The 16,942-nt window shown below is 42.3% G+C and overlaps 1 protein-coding gene across 1 annotated transcript in view; it reads left to right on the plus strand.

Moving 5' to 3' along the window:
• Positions 1-2,984: 2,984 nt before the first annotated feature.
• The window catches only part of B3gat2 (beta-1,3-glucuronyltransferase 2), a 61,841-nt gene continuing 47,883 nt past the window's right edge, over positions 2,985-16,942 (plus strand). The window contains exon 1 of the mRNA XM_026391321.2: positions 2,985-3,569. Coding sequence (XP_026247106.2) covers positions 2,985-3,569 — 585 coding nt within the window. The remainder of the gene's footprint in view (positions 3,570-16,942) is intronic.

A 16,942-nucleotide genomic window follows, 5' to 3' on the forward strand; every position in this document is an offset into this window, starting at 1 on the left:
AAATATTTCACCTAACATCCCAATTATCCTTACACAGTTTCCCATGGAGTATACATTATTACACCCATTTTCCAGATGAGGAAATGAAAGCTTTGGGAGGTTCATTACTTTCCAGAGTTACATAAGTAGAAAGAGCCCAGCTGGGAATCAAATCCAGGCCTGCCTGATTCCATATACCTTGATGTCTCCCAGCAGAAGACTGAATGAAGCAAACCTGGATGCAAATGCTGACTGAGGAAATAGGATAAAAGGAGCCACAGTCCCTGATGCACTGGTTAAGTGTTGTATTGCATGACATCAGTGAATATTATGCACTAGCTAAAATCTCAAATTTGAGTGGTTTTCAAAGTGTTTTACCTCTGAATAGCTTTGGATCTTGGAGAACACACAATTAGGAAACCGATTTCATGGTATAGTGGGACTGAGATCCTTACTAACAAAGGTTAGTGGTGTGTTTTAATACAACTCAGTAATCACTTGAACTTCACTCCAGCTAATACAGGCATTTCTCTTCAGCCAAGTTTAAAAACTCCATCAGAATGGAAAATTCAGGAGCCTTTGGGGGAAAGAGAGTAGGACTGACCTGTGCCCTTCCTTCTAGCTTTTAAGGAAAGCTGGTACTGGCTTCCCCCTTCCTCCCACCGTAGGCTCACCAAGGCCAGACCAGGACACCGTCTTCCCAGAGTTTGCCTTATATTCAGAGATGCCTTAGGCTATTCCAGAATTTGGGTAGGGATCAAACAGAGTCTTTGTTTCCAATGTTTAGGATGTACTAATCTGCAGAATTTAAACTTAGTTGTGGGTAAGTTGGGAAGTTGGGACAGAAGACTAACCTTGTGTGTTGGGCGCGGGGGGGGGGGGGGGGCTGGGGCAGCGTTAGCCTGAGATTTCACTCTCAGGTGTCAGAATCTAAGCGGGAAGTTACGGAAATTCGCAGATGCGTAACGCCTGATAATCCGAAGGAGAGGCAACGGTAGGGCTGGGAGAAAAAGCAGCAGAAAGCCTGGAAGAGGGGAGGCAACCGAGCGGGGGGGGGGGGTCGCAATTGCCTAGGAGCTCTGCTTTGCGCCCCGAGAATGCGCAGTCGGAGGGATTCAGATAACCGAGGGAAGATGGGCTCAGAAATTATTTATCTGGGACACAGCCCTAAAGGGAGAGCTTTCCAGTTGCTTTGCAAGCACCTCCCTGGGACGTGCCTCGAAGCATGGCCCCTCTTCTTTCTTCCTGGTACATTACAGCCAGCCTGGGAAGGATTCAGGTGGCAGGTCCGCTAGATAGAAAAAGTCCAAGTAAACGCCACTGGTTTTCTTAGTGTCTTCTGGACACTGTCATGGTTCTACATGTCACCACACACTCTGATTCTGATGGTACTGGGTTTATATCTAGGAAGGCAAGCCCCGCCCGACCGGGCTGTGTCCAGAGGCCCAGCGGTGAGGAAGCCACCAGCTATACTCAGGAGACCCTCGTTCTATTTCCACTGGATCATTTGTGACTAGCCTCGAAGGAATTCCTTCAATTCTCCAGCCTGAGCTTCCTCATCCAAATAAATGAAGGTACTTCTACTTCCCAGGCCTCCTTGGATCATTGGGAGGGGTCAATCGCAATAATTCCGGTGACAGCAGACTGTTTGGGGCTATGGCTCCAAATTATTGGGGGAAATTTAGTTAAACATATTCAGCAGGAGTTTTATGAATCTTCCTCCCCTCACGCCTCCCCCCCCCCCACACACACACACACTCCTCAAAGACCCAGCTGCGGTCAAAAATCTTTTGGATCGTTTCTTTCTTATGGGCTACTTCATAGATCAAACACCTAAGTGCGGCACCCCTCCATCTCCGTGGGCTCCTACCGATAGCAGCCTTTCGGTGAACACTTTCCATCCCCGACCCAACGTTCCGCACACTGATCCCGCAGCTGTGGAGCCAGGAAAGAGATCCCGTTGCTCTCTCCCGCCTTTCTCCTACTCTCATTCCCCAGCCTAGGTCTCCCGAGTTTCCTACAAGTGAATGGATTTTCCTGCTGATCTCCAAAGACCTTGCAGTATTTCAGAAAGCTGAGAGCGCGCGGAGATCAGAGAACGAGCATCACCCCTGCCTGGAGAGGTCGTGCAGTCCCGCAGGGACCCTCTCCTGCTCCCCTTTGGCTGTGTAGCTGCTGCCTCCCGAGCTAGCTCTTGGGGCTGTCAGCATCAGACCCCGCAGAGAGCCGGAGGCCCCCTCCCCACTTCCCTCTCGCAGCCCCTCTCCGCCAGTAGCAGCGCTGCTGTCTTCCCACAGGAGGACTGGGAGGACGCTGGAGTCTGCAGCGCCCCCGCCCCCTCGCTTTTTCTTTCTTTCCTTGCTTTGGGATCTTGCTGCTGGAGCCGGGAGAGGTTCTGAGAAGAAAAGAGCAAGGGACAGCTGCGGCGCGGGAACGGAGCTGGGGGCACAACATCCGCGGTGTCTCCTCTGGGTTCCAGCCAACCGGGCCCGCAACCTGAGGAAGAAAATCTCCCTGCACCTGCCACCCGCCCTCGAAGGAGTATCAGAGAGCGTTTCCGAAGCCCGCTCTAGGAGCCCCTTTGCCCGCAGCGCGGTGGGACTAGAGTAGCGAGGCAACCCGGGTGCCGGCTCCAGGCTTCCACTCTTCGGGAAGAGCACAGTGGGGATCAGTGCCTTCCCTCACTGGGCACAACTCTGGGACCAGCAGCGCGCGGCTGGACCAAGTACCGCTTCCCGCCGACTCACCCAGAGTGAAGGGACAGCCCCTGCCCTCCCGCCCGCTTCCACTTCTTGTAGTGCTACCTTCCCCAGCACCTGCGCGGATCCCCCACGCCCAGGTGGCGAGCCCCTTGGCTCCCGGGCCCTGCAGCGCCCCTGGCCCTATGAAAAGCGCGCCGGTTGCATTTCCTTGAGTGCGGGAGCCAGCTGGCGTCCTAGCCGAGCCCTGGGGTCCGCCGGCTCGTCCCCCTCTGGGGTGTCGGAGAGAACCGGGAAGTGCGCACCATGAAGTCCGTGCTGTTCAGTCGCTTTTTCATCCTCCTGCCCTGGATCCTAATTGTCATCATCATGCTCGACGTGGACACACGCAGGCCTGCGCCCCCCCTTACTCCGCGCCCCTACTTCTCTCCCTACCCAGTGGGCCGCGGGGGCGTCCGACTCCCGCTCCGCAGAGGTAGCTCCGGGCGCGGTGCGGAGAAGCGCAACGAGTCTCGGCCGCAGCCGGAGCCGCTGCTGCCCACCATCTATGCCATCACGCCCACCTACAGCCGCCCCGTGCAAAAAGCCGAGCTGACCCGCCTGGCCAACACGTTCCGCCAGGTGGCGCAGCTGCACTGGATCCTGGTGGAGGATGCGACGGCGCGCAGCGAACTGGTGAGCCGCTTCCTGGCGCGGGCCGGACTGCCCAACACGCACCTGCATGTGCCCACGCCGCGGCGCTATAAACGGCCAGGGTTGCCGCGCGCCACGGAGCAGCGCAACGCCGGCCTAGCCTGGCTGCGGCAGAGGCATCAGCACCAGCGCGCGCAGCCAGGTGTGCTCTTCTTCGCAGACGACGACAACACCTACAGTCTGGAGCTCTTCCAGGAGGTAGCGCCGGCCTGCCCCAACTGGAGGGCAAGGGCGGGAGGGGCCTCGGGTCCAGCTGGGCTGGCGTCTCACGTCCCCTCGCGCTTTGCCTGCACTTTTAAGTTCTCAGTTCTGCGTGCGCGCATTGGGAACTCAGAGTGGAGTAGCTCCACCCAGGCAGTTTGCAGCCACCGCTGACATTGGGGCAGTGGGGTGAAGCGGGTGAAAGGACCTTGTGGCCCAGGGAGACAAAGTCTTCCCTGGAGCTTTGTTGTCCCAAGACTGGGCCACAGAAATAGCACAGGTAATTTGCAGGGAACCGGCTCTGGCCAGCTTGAGGATGGAGCTCATATCTGGAGGTAGGCTTGGTGTACTCCAAGGGTTTTCAAAGCATACAGGTGTAATTCCAAGTCAGGCCCATATGGAGGAAAGTGGAGATAACTCGAAAATCATCCCAGAAGCAAATTTCTCTCATACAGCTCCCAGGTGCAGAAATGGTTGTTAGTGAAACACTGACTTCTATGAGGGTCCTTCCTCTATCTCTTCCTTGTACTCCACAAAAGTTTTTTTCTGCCCATGATGATGAACCCTTTCCTAGGAAGCCTCTCTGGCAAATGAGTTGAGATTGTTCTGCCCTGCAGTTATCTTTTTGCAGCCCAAGACATCATCTAGCCTGACTCATGCCCTTTTCACAACGTTTCTTCCTTTAAGGCCTCTGGCTTAGCGAGTTAACAGGCTCCCTTTGCACTAGGCCATTGCTTTCAGGTGCTTCTTGAAATTCTGAGCGCAGCTGGGCGCCCTTCCTGCAAGGCGTGTATGTTCTTTGGAAAGCCGCAAGCATCTACAAGCAGCAGGCATGGGATTCAAACAGGTGTTGTTAAAGGCTGGTATTTTGCAGTGGGCTTGTGTGTAGTCTGCAAAGAGACCGAGTTGCATGACTTTATCAGTTTTCTTCTTCTCAGTACACAGTTACAGTTGGCCAAAACCTTGATGTCTTTGATATCCTGTGGGACTGTTACCATCCTCCACCTGAAATTCCTTCACATCTTGCCTAGGAAAGACTCCCCCAATACCCCTTCCTCCCCTTATGTCAATTGGACATTCCCAAAACTGTGTGAGAATAATAATGAAGTGATAAAATAATCTGTATGACTAGTAATCTAATACCTAACTGCCCCACCCCATTTTCATCCCAATCTCTATTTTGCTTTCTTAACTTCTGGACAGTTACTTTGTACTCTGATTGTTTAGTTATTATGTGGCTTTCAATTTTTTTTCTTAATTACTACCTTCATTTCCATTTATCCTCACCTTCATGAATAAAAGGAGCATCTTTTCTGGACATCATTTCACTTTATGGCTTGTTTTCCATTGTTTCTCCAGAGAAATAAGCTTGTGAATGTATTGTCTTCATTATATCCATGATTAGAAAGATGATCTGATGGTTTTAAAGTTAGGTTCTTATTTTAAGTTGGGCTGTTTATGTGCTCTTTGCTCCAAGAGTGGTCTAAGTAAAATAATGCATATCACTATTAACATTTGAGGAGCTGGATTGTCAAGGGAAAATAATTGTATTTATCCCGGTTTTTAGTCTGTTGGCATGAGGTGTTGCATGAGTGGAAAAGTTGGCACATACTAGACAGTGAAACATTTGGAACAGTCTTTCTTTAATGCTAGACAGTGAAACATTTGGAACAGTCTTTCTTTAATGCTCACCAAGCTAAAAGGGAGGCTTGTTAGTGGGGGATATTATGTAGGAGGAAAATCCAGTAGGATTTTCCATCAGCTCATGGAGAGATAAAAGGAAAGAGTAGGGAGAAAAAAATAGTATTGGCAAAGAGGAAATTATAAAGAGAAATTATGCAAAACTTTTAAGACTAAAATTTTGTACAATTGGAAGTAATAAGATAATAAATGTATCTTAAGAACATGCACAACTATTTATGAAGAGTTATCAACTATACATATCAAAAAGTTTGTTGTTTTTATGTATAATATGTATCAAACACTTAGAATTTAAGTTATATATCTCCTGGACATTTTTCCCAGACAGTAATTTTTATAACTTACAGTACATTCCAGCTCCCTTTCCCCTAGCTGTAAGATTAGGCCTCTGTGTAAGTTTGTGTTGAACACATAGTTTCCTTGTTACAACTTTTTACCTTGTATGCAAGTACCATTAAACTTGATCAGTGGAATGTATGTGTCCTTAGTCTTGTGCATTTTTCAGAATCTGGAGATTTTTTTTTTTCTTTGAACTCTTAGTTTCATTAACGGAATGACCTACTATGCATCCATTCTGGAATTAATGATTCTATGTGTACTATGGTCTAAACACTATTTTCTTGTAGAAAAGATAGGACCAGAAAAAAATTTTTTGATAACTGCAGCTATTTGGGAAGGGAAAGATGCTGATCAGGGATACTATAGGGCTGAGGCATATATCTCAGCCCTTTATATTGTTCATACTCACAGAGTTTAGTTTTTAAGTCATTCACGGGAAGGAAAGAATGTCCCAAGTCAGGCTTCATCTTTTATTCATAATGCTTCTCATTTCCATGGTTGATGTTAGAGTAGATAAGATAAAAGGAGGAAAATGAACCAGGTACAAATTAACTCACTAAGGATTGGCTGCAAATGAAGGAAAGTAAAGGATGAAAGGTCTCCAAATTGAATTACACACGCAACAGGCAATCTGTAGTCAATTATTCCTCTCTAGTAACTGGAATAGTTGAAATAGTGTTTTTTTTCCTCCCATAAAGCTAATTTTCAGCCTCCCTTTTTAACTGAGCTCTGCTGCCAGGAAAGAAATATTTGCATTGAACAATCCTATGTTAACAACCAAATCCATTCGCAAATGAAGTCAAGTGTGAGTTGTAGCCACAAAAACTTCCACTGGAGAAGGAAGTAGTAGGGTTTTATCAGGTTTCAAGTATCTCAACTACTCTGGTCCTTCCTGTGGCATTGATAGGGTTTTGCACACTGGTAATCGGGCCTGCCTGTGCATCCTATTGATCTAGCTCCCTGGAAAAGCTTATTTGCAAAGGATTTAAGCTGCTTTAATAAAAGCCACAACAACAAGCAATTGTGACTTTAGCTGGTCATATTTTCAATAACATTATTGATCAGATTTCTGTTCTTCACTAGAAAACCTTCAAAGCTTTCCTAAGTTTAAAGTGGACGCTTTTCAGGTGAAGTTAGTTTTACCTTTGGAAATCAATTGAAAGGTTAAAAAACACTTTCCAAGCAAGGAAAAAAAAAATATCTTTAATGAGATGAGACTGGAAGACAAGCTAAGTTAATGAGACTGTATCTTGAAGATGTATCTGGAAAGCAGTGAACTAAAGAGGCCTCTTGTTTATATTTCATGTTGGGTGCTGTTATGCTGTCTGTGTGCTAGGAAGATGCTGGAGTTGAGGTTTAATTCTGTCTTGCTGAAGGAAAGTAAAAGGAAAGTGTTTCTTCCCCATAGTAAGTGCTGAACTATTTCCCCCCTCTTGCATGCAATTTACTAGAGCCATAATCCAAAGAATATTAGAGTTTACAATGCTTGACATTTCCTAAAATAGTTACTGTTTCCTGAAAGAGTTGATACAGTTACTTAGTTTAGGGTAATTATCTTCTTAAAGTGAAAAATCCTGGAAGATTGTCTTAGGTTTACCCTAAAAGACTAACTTAAATGTACCCCTTATATTTTATTTCTTCTCCTCTGAAAGCATATTAACAGTCATGCCATGGGTCTGGTAGAATGTGAGAATTTTGTAAAACTGTGTATATAAAACTACACCAAATTTTCTTAGACTATAAATATTGCATCTATAGATTTTCTTTGCTCTCTCTGGATGTATATTGCTTGAATTATGGTTCATTTTTGATAGTTTTCTTTGGAGACCAGCAGTTTTCATTTGGATTTTGATATTTTAATGGGCCAGAAATAACGATTTGGGTTTAAAAGACACTCTCCATTCTGCCTCTTCGTATTGTCTTTGTTCATCATTCTCCCTTCAACCTACTTTTCACTGATTATTCTCTCATGAATAGACATGAAGACATGTCCAGATTATTATTTGCTGTGATGGATGGTGTGTCTTTTAAAGGTTTAGGCTGCTGTTGTGGCTTCTTGGAAGCTGTAGCAGTGGCTCCATTTTCTTCTGTCTATTCCACTTGCTTCTAAATTACAAACTGGTAAATTTTCTCTTGTGTGAACAGTAATAGAATAGTAATTGCTTTTAAGGCATGCTGCAAAAGCAAAATAAAAGAGCCAAAGTCAACGGTCTTATTTATTAACTATTCCAGGTGGAATTCAAGTAGTGTTTTCTTTTTCCCCCACAGAATTCAATAATGTTCAGATATGTCTATTCAGACCTTTTGGACTCTGGTGGAATATTTGTTCAGTCTATTTAGATAGCACACTATTGTGTGTTTGATTCACAGTGCTATTGAAGCATGAAATGTAAGTTTTGGGTGGTTCTCAAATTCTCCCCCCAAACATAGGTAAAATTGTTATACCAGTTCATAGGTAAGTAGGTTGGTTTAGAATTGATTTCCAATTTGCAGAAATACAACCATGCCTGGTAACTCTTGCATATGATTTTAAATAAATGCCAAAAATAACCCCTACTTAGATACAAGCAAATTATAGTTAACATCAATTGAGCACTTGTATGGGGGAGAAACCACTCTTATGTTTTACATATATTAGGCTCACCACACCCACTGCATGATAGTTGCTTATCATGTTCCTTTTGAGTCTCCCACAGTAATGCTTGGGTTTGAGCACAGTTCTTTGCTGAGTACATGAGGTTTAAACCAATGCAACCTGACTGTGGAATAGTGTTTATGACTGCATAATAAATCAATATCCCCATTTTTTAAATTTTTTTGGATGTAGTTGGACACAATACCTTTATTTATTTTTATGTGGTGCTGAGGATAGATAGAACCCCAGGGCCTTTTACGTGCAAGGCAAGCATTCTACCACTGGGCCATAACCCCAGCCCCTCTATATTCCCATTTTTAACTGAAGTTCCACGAAATAACTAGAAAAGGTAGTGACTCTGTTATGTCAGAGATGGAGTTTGAAACCCAAGTGCCCTTATTCCAGAGTACACCTTGCTGACTGTCCTGAGGGGCTCTTGTTTGACATGCACAGTCAGAAGGAAAGTTGCCATTGTAATATATACAGCATTTGATTAGCAGGAATCTTCTGATATTGTTGCTGTCTTCTGCCTTACTTGAACCCAGATTTTCTTCTTGGCTTATATCATTAAATCAATTTTCTCTCTTGACTTTTCTATGTACGTATGTATGTATTTATTTCTGGTGGTACTGGGGATTGAATCTAGGGCCTCATCTATGCTAGGCATTTCATTCCCACCGAGCTACACCCAGCCTCATTTTTTTCTTTTACTGTTAATTATTTTAAATCGACAAAATTGTATACATTTGTGTTGTACAATATGATGTTTTGATATATGTATAAATTTGTTACCCCACATATTTTTGTGATGAGACTATTTATAGCAATTTTCAATTATACAGTATGATGTTACTAAACCTTATCACTATATTGTACAGTAGATACCCTGAATTTATTTTAATTTTTTTTGACTAATTGAAATTTCTATCTTTTCACCAACATCTTCTCAACCCTGCCACCTCCTGCCTCCCACCCAGTAACATTTGATCTTAGGAATTTTTTTTTTCCTTGTTCATATCTCCAACTTATAGACCATTTGGGTTTTCGATTATATTGTCAAGTCAAGTGAAAATTGCCAAAGAGGTAGTTATGATTTCTAAAACTGTTTCCTTATGGATAGGTAATAACCAATTTCTGCAAGAAGATAAATGTTAATTTTTTCCTCAGCTTATATGTAGATATCAAAAACTCTACTAGGCATCTGGCCTTGTAGAAGAAATGGCATTGAATGTAAAAAAAACTTTTCAGGGTAAGAATGGAGAGAATATATTGAACAATTCAATATAATGAATTATTTCACGGGGCACAGTGGCTTACTCCTGAGGCAGAGGATGGTTGCTGGGAGTCTGAGCAGAAGTTGATGTGGCACCTGATGGGCATTCCCACCTGAGCCTGAGGCAGCACCTCTAGGGGAATTCGGGAGTGCCTGTGGGGTCCTCACTTCCCCACACAGTGTGCTCGTTGTGTTGGTTGCCACCAGGCCACAGTCACCTCACTGTTCCCATGCTGGTAGGAGGTTTGTTCATTTTTTTTTTTTGTCTGATTTCTTCTTGGATTAAGAATTTCGCTGGGTTAAAAAAAAAATTGAATAAATCATTGGCTAAGTCTTGTATGCTAAAAACCAAAAACCAACCAAACAAAACCTTACAGACAGCTGTGCTGAAAGGGGCCATCTTGTTCTCTACCAAAACATCCGGTTATTTGGTCCTTTCCCAAAATAACTGAAACCTCAATAGCTCTTTAATACCCTCCATCAGTGAAAAGAATTTTAAACAAAATATCCATCCCATGCTGAATCAGACCAGACGGAACCAGACTGCTGTCCCCTCTGCTGCAGACACATAATGCATCATGTCCCTGTGGGGACAGGTTCTGAGAACTGTTATTAAGCAACTGTTATCATGGGAGCATCATTAGGGTGAATTCACACAAACCTAGATGGTAAGCCTACACTCAAGGAGGCCTCCTGATGATAAAATCAAGAAATGGCAAACTTGAGATGTGACACTGCTGCTCTGAAGCACAACAAGTTTTAATAAACAGAGAGTACACTCTAAAATAACAAGACATATGGTATGGTAGATTCATAAACCAGTAACATAGTTGTCTACTATCATCAGTTACTATGTACAACACATAATTGTATGTGCTATATCTTTACACAACTGGCTATACAGTAGGTTGATTACCCCAGCATCACCTCAAACCACTAGTAATAATACATCCTGCTACCTACTACAGTGGATGTTGAAAGGTGATGGGCATTTTTCAGCCTTATAGGACCATCTTATAGGACCATCATCACATGTGGTGTTCCTTGTTGATGAAATGTCATCATGTAAGGACATGGGTTATATTTATAAACTGTACCTTCATTTCTCTAATGAAAGTTGAGCGTGCTAAATGCTGACCATTCTCCATTATCTGAAATCTTAGTAATCTAGAAGAATTACATCTTAGCATAAATGATATCATTCTGTGAGATCCCTTCTACCTACCTGAGTTTAAATGTTATCACATTTAGAAGATATTTGAATATAATGAATCAGTTTGTCTTCTATACCTTGTGACACATCTTAATTGGGCACTGTTAATTAATTGGGCTCAGTTAAGGCACAAGGTCCTTCAGCTGTGGACAGTGCATCCCAGAGCCCATTGGTTCCATGTCTAAATTTAATACATACCCTACTATCAGTGTATCTTGAGACAAATACTGGTACCTCAATGGAGTTGGCAGTGGTCAGAGCTGTAGGAAGTGACATTTGAGTCAAGTGAGTGGTGAAAGTGGGGTGGGTGGGAGACTCTCCAGAGAAAGGTGACCACATTTGTGAACCTGAGAAAACAGGGTATATGGACTGTCCAGGGACCTAAAAGTTGTCCTTGATGACCAAAGGCCGGGATGATGAGAGGCTGAGGTGGAGGGAAGTAGTCAGCCACCTTTCCATTTCCTCTATGGAAAGTGGGATTATCTCCACCTATGAAGAAAATAAGTCTTTAGTTTCTTGGGTGGGCATTTAAATGATGCACATTAGACTCTTGTTCCCAGATACTGCCATGTCCTTATGTAAATCTGTGAATTTGAAAATGTATGTAGCAGTGTAAAGGGCATATTTTCTATTTTGTTTTTTGTATTTGTTTTTCAGAATACTTGTTAAGCAAATCTTTGGCATTTTACTTTTTCAACAGAGCTTGGATAATATAGGTAGCAAATTGGTAGAAAACCTCTAGGTAAATATTTGTATAATTAGGTACACCAAGAAAGTGGTACTGTAGTCTTGTGTTTTTGTTGTTGTTGTTTTGTTTTGGTTTTTTGTTTTGTTTTGGTTTTTTTGTACCAGGGATTGAACCCAGAGGCACGTAAACACTGATCCACATCCCCAGCTCTTTTATTAATTTTTTTTTGTTTTAAGACAGAGTGTTGGTAAATTGCTTAAGTCCTCACTAAGTTGCTGAGACTGACTTTGAACTTGCAATCCTCCTGTCTCAGCCTCCCAACCTGCTGGAATTACAGATATGGACTGCAATTTGTGGATTCTTTATAGCACCTAACATCACCTTAAATAATAGTCTCTGTATTTTCATTGTTTTTTCCACTAGAGTACAAGGATAGGAATTTTTTCTTGTTTGCTACCTTATTTTTAGTGTCCACAGCCTTGCCTAACATATATAGTAAATGTTTATTGAATGAATTATAAGATTTAGAAACTGAAGGAATTTATTGCAGAAAAAAGTTAGTCCCAGAAAATAATCCTGCATAGAGAATGTCATTCAAATAATAGTTTTGAAAGCTGTGTTAAGATTAACTGAGTTCTTTCAATAGTAGCTTAAAGATTTCGGGGTGTGATGGTATACACCTGTAATCTCAGTGACTGGGAGGCTGAGGTAGGAGGATCTCAAGTTCAAGGCCAGCCCGGAAATTTAGTGAGACATTGTCTCAAAAGATAAAAAGGGCTAGAGATATACCTCAGTGGTAGAGCACTTCTGGGTTCAATCCCCGGTATAAAAATAAACGTGGTTTCTACTCTTTAAAAGAGTTTTCACGCTGAAAGAAGGGTGGAATATTTATGTAGTACCAAGGCAAACTTGTTAATAGCCATTAAGGGGGGGAGTTGTGAGCCAGTTGAGGGATGTACAGGTAAATGCACTGTCTCAGTTGTCTAGTGGCCTCTAAGCACTCCTGTCATCTGGGCACATCCCTGGAGGCACAGTGAGAGGAGGAGGTAGAAGTACTTGACTCTCCCTGATGTGGACCTGCCTCAGCTGGGTATCCACTTATACCACTGGGTGTTGACTAGAGCGATTAGAGTTAACTAGGGCTTGTCCAAGGATCTTGGGAGAAAGTGAAATGTGAAAGTGAATCAGACATTTGGAGTTGAGAGGACATGAAGTGTGTTCTGTGGGTTTTGAGTTCTAAGACTCAAACGATGTGAAGGCTAGGAAGCTGGCTTGCTGGTAAGCTCCGAGTAGGAGGTTAAACTTCACACAGGTCCAGGGTGTGAATTTAGTTATTGTGTAGTCCCAGAACCTAGCACAGAGGCAGGGCATACTTATTACGTGATAGACTGATGCATTCATTTGTGCCAGAAATAATTAAGACTTGATATGTGACCAAGCAGAGGGCAGCTAAATAGAGAGAAATGAGATTTTTTTAAAAGCACATGATTGGAAGCACTTGTTTGATCTTTAAGGCCCTTTCCTGGAGTGGGAAGAATCCCTTTAGCTTTACCTTGAGCTTCTTCCCATCCCACCTTTTCCTGGGACACTGACCCTCTCATTGGCCTTCTGCTGACTGGAGCTTACCAGATGCTCCAGTAACCTTGCTCCTTTTTCCAAACACTGCATAAATTTTCCTAAGTAGACATTTTAAAGCCTACTTCCTGCCATAGGGAAGACGTAGCAGTTGGAGTTGGCACATATCCTCCACAGTGTCTCCTGGTGGCTCTCACCTTGAATGCTGCGGTTGCTCACGCTCTTTCTTCACAGACCCTGCCCCTTCAGGTCTGTTTCAGGCAAAAACTGAGCCATAACCAGGGGTGTGATGCAGTCATCCTAACATTTTCTGTTTGCATAACTCCTAACAGAATTTTGTAAAAGCAGTTTTACACCTTCTGGTATATTTGAAAATTTTAAAAATCATTTTAAATATTTGCAAAGCCTATGATTTCCAGTATATTATAAATATTGACATTTGCAAATAAACTCACATATATCTAGTAGATTCTATAACTACCATTAAGAATGTGATACCCATAATCATTCATTTAATAAATATACTTTTCAACGGAATTGGGTATTTTTTTTCCTTTCTGGTGCTAGGGATGGAACCCAGGACCTTGAGCATGCTATGCAAGTGCTCTATCAGTGAGCTACATCCCCAGCCCCTAATTTGAAAATTTTATGTTGCTCTTTACTCTGTTTTTACCCTCAGAATTTTACTGAAGCTTAATTTAGTTCAAGATCATTTATTGATCCTCCTATTACTCATATCTGCAATGACAAAGAATTCAGAGAGTCACAGGACTTTTAGAAAGTATAAGTACCACCAGTGTTTGTCTTAAAAACACTTTGGGACTGACTTTAATGTTAAGTTAGTAGTAGTAAACAATTAATCAAAACAACATAAATGCTACAGTTGGACATTAACTATTAAGCATAAAAACTATATATACATATTGGAAATTGGCTTCTTAGTGACATAGAGGGAACATTTTTTGTTGATTTACATATTCTGTATTCATTGATAAATATTACAAATTGCTAGAAAGAGAGAGGGTTTAGTGTGAATTCTGTTCCTATTAGGTTAACTTTGTTTACATGAAGCAAGATGAAAGATGTATCTTACAGCAGTGTTCCTCAAGTTTTTGAAATTTTTAAGCCAACAATCAGATGCTCTCTCAGCAGTGATCTATTGATAACATTCAATTCTATTGAATGCAAATAATTGGACACCTCTTGTCTCCCCAAAGGATTTATTACCCATTCATTAGAGGCATTGACTTTCTTAATGAAGACAGTAATATATCTAATTACCTTTGTTTCGTGCCCTGGAGGTTTTACTATGGTGAGACACTGTATTTAATACAATTCTGTTGGGTGAGACGAAGGCCCTTCAAAGAACAGAGAAGGACAATCACAGCAGCTGTGGCTCTGGGAGGGCAGAACCTGCCACTCTCGAAGCAGGTCAGTGTTAGGAAAGCAAACATGGGATTGCTGAGGGTCCACTAATTGATCTCCTTTAAGCCGGCTGCATCCACATAGTCCATGGAGAGTCTATGTATATATCCAGGGACTACCCAGTCTGACACCTGATGTTTGGGTGGATGCTAAATGAAGAACTGGAAGATGTGGTCTTCAGGCCTGGTTGAGCCAAAGATCACCCCCCAAGACCTCAGGGGAACTAATATTTTCTGACTTTTTTTTTTTAAACTCATTTCTTGGTCCCACCCTTGGTGTCAGATGGGTACACTACTGTCTTCCAAACAAGGAAAAAGCCTTGATGTTCAGCTTCCTCACAGGGCAAATACACATGTATAGGGTCATTGTGAGAATTATATGAGGTGATAGGTGGGTAAATAGGGTAACTTCCCTATTCATTTGGACATCTTCTCTCAAGTCAGTGGTCCCAGAGCTGTGGAGAGACTCCAGCAGACAGGATGTCACAAAGCCACCTAACTGCTGTGGATGCACTAATCCTGACTGTCTTAGTGGCCCCAAGGCACTGCTCTGTTGGTTGATGAAAATGAGAATGTAAGTCCATATGTGGACTGGTTGTTCATCATCTAAATACACTTGGCATCACAATATGAAAATGCCGGTGTCACTTTTAAAGGTCAGATGACAGTTTGGGGATATTTTGGTAACTTTGAAAAGTTCCTCAGCTACATCTGTTCACATGCAAAAGTGCTTGGAACATCCTTTAGAAGCCTTTTCTGTTTGGGGAGCTGCAGTCTTACTCTGTAGGAACACTCTGTTACATGGGGCTGATGAGCTGGTAGTTAGGGCTTATTCCCTATTCATTTTTTTTATTGGATGTTATTTTTATTAAAGAAAAAGGAAAAACCAATTTACTGGGTAGTGGACCCAGTAGGACTCTACTGCTGAACTATATCCCTTTTTTGAGGTACAGCCCTTTTTGTTTATTGAGACAGGGTCTAAGTTGCCCAGACTGGCCTTGAACTTGTGACCCTCCTGCCTCAGCTTCCAGGATCACTAATCTTACAGGTATGCCTGGCTGAAAATAATTTCTTACAATTTTCATTGTTCTTTAATACATTTCACTATTTGCCTACCACCTTTCCTTCCTGTTGTACATACTGATAAGACAATTTTTGTGGGTTTTGTCTTTTCTGATCTTGTTTTACCTTTTTATTTTAGGATTTAAGAAACAAATAAGTTACAAGTTGGGTTAAACCATGTTTCTTCCTATGGGCAGTGATTTGGGGTTTTACAGCAACCCATGGGGTTCCTCTGAGAATCAGTTGATTGTCCTATAGATCAAATATAGGTGCTCATGTGTTTGGCTCTTGTAAATCCAGTAAAATATAAAAGTATACGCAGTTGGGCTTGTTGGTGCATGCCTGTAATCCCAGCTACTCAGAAGGCTGAGGCAGGAGGATCACAAGTTCAAGGCCAGCCTGGGCAGTTTAGTAAGATCCTGGCTTAAAATTCAAGGACCAGGAATGTAGCTCAGTGGTAAAGCACTTTTGCCTAGCATGTGCCAGGGCCTAGGTTTAATCACTAGTTCCACAAAAAACAAAACAAACATCCACATGCCTATTCTATTTTGTTTTTACATCTTTTCCCCCCTAAACATAAAGGGCAATAAGGAGAAATAAAAGTTGAGTATTCTTGGTTTTTTTAAAAATTGTTTTGATGATATTTACATTTGCCATTTACTTTTACCTTAGTAATCTCTAATAAGGTAAAGTATACTTTTTCCACTGTAATCTAACCTGGGAACCTCTAATCTACTCTTCAACTCTCTAACTATTCTGGGTACTTTACATAAGTGGAATCATATGATATTATCCTTTTGTGTCTGGATTTTTTCATGTAGAAGACTGTCATCCCAGTTCATTCACATTGTAGCATGCATCAGAACTGTATACCCTTTTGAGGCTGAATGCTGTCCATTTTATATATGGACCACACATTGCTTATCCATTCATCCTTCAATGGGTACTGCTTTCACATTTTTTGCTATTGTGAAATGTGCTTTCACATTTTTGCTATTGCTATAATGCTGATCTGATGATTGCTGTACACATATCTGCTTGAGTACCTGTTTTAAATTCTTTGGAGCATAAACACAAAATTGGAATTGGTAGATCCTGTTGTAATTCTATGTATCATTTTTTAGAGGACCTGCCATGCTTTTATCCACAGCAACTACAACTGTCTTACATTTCCACTAAGCGCACAGGGTTGTAATTTCCCCACACCCTAGCCAATGTTGTTTTTTAGATACTAGTCCTCAAAAAATGTAAAGTGAAATCTCCCACCTGAAGTGAAAAGTGTGTCATCTCATCATAGATTTGCATTTCCCTAATGATTGGTGATATTAAGCATCTTTTCATGTGCTTCTGGCCACTTGGAAAACTGTCTATTCAAGTTCTTTTGCCCATTTTTAATTGAGTTGTTTTTTTTTTTTGTTATTAAATGTGGGTTGGGTTAAACCATGTTTTCTCCTCTGGGC

The sequence above is a fragment of the Urocitellus parryii genome, chromosome 8 (assembly GCF_045843805.1).
Source record: "Urocitellus parryii isolate mUroPar1 chromosome 8, mUroPar1.hap1, whole genome shotgun sequence".
In the NCBI taxonomy this organism is placed as follows: Eukaryota; Metazoa; Chordata; class Mammalia; order Rodentia; family Sciuridae; genus Urocitellus; species Urocitellus parryii.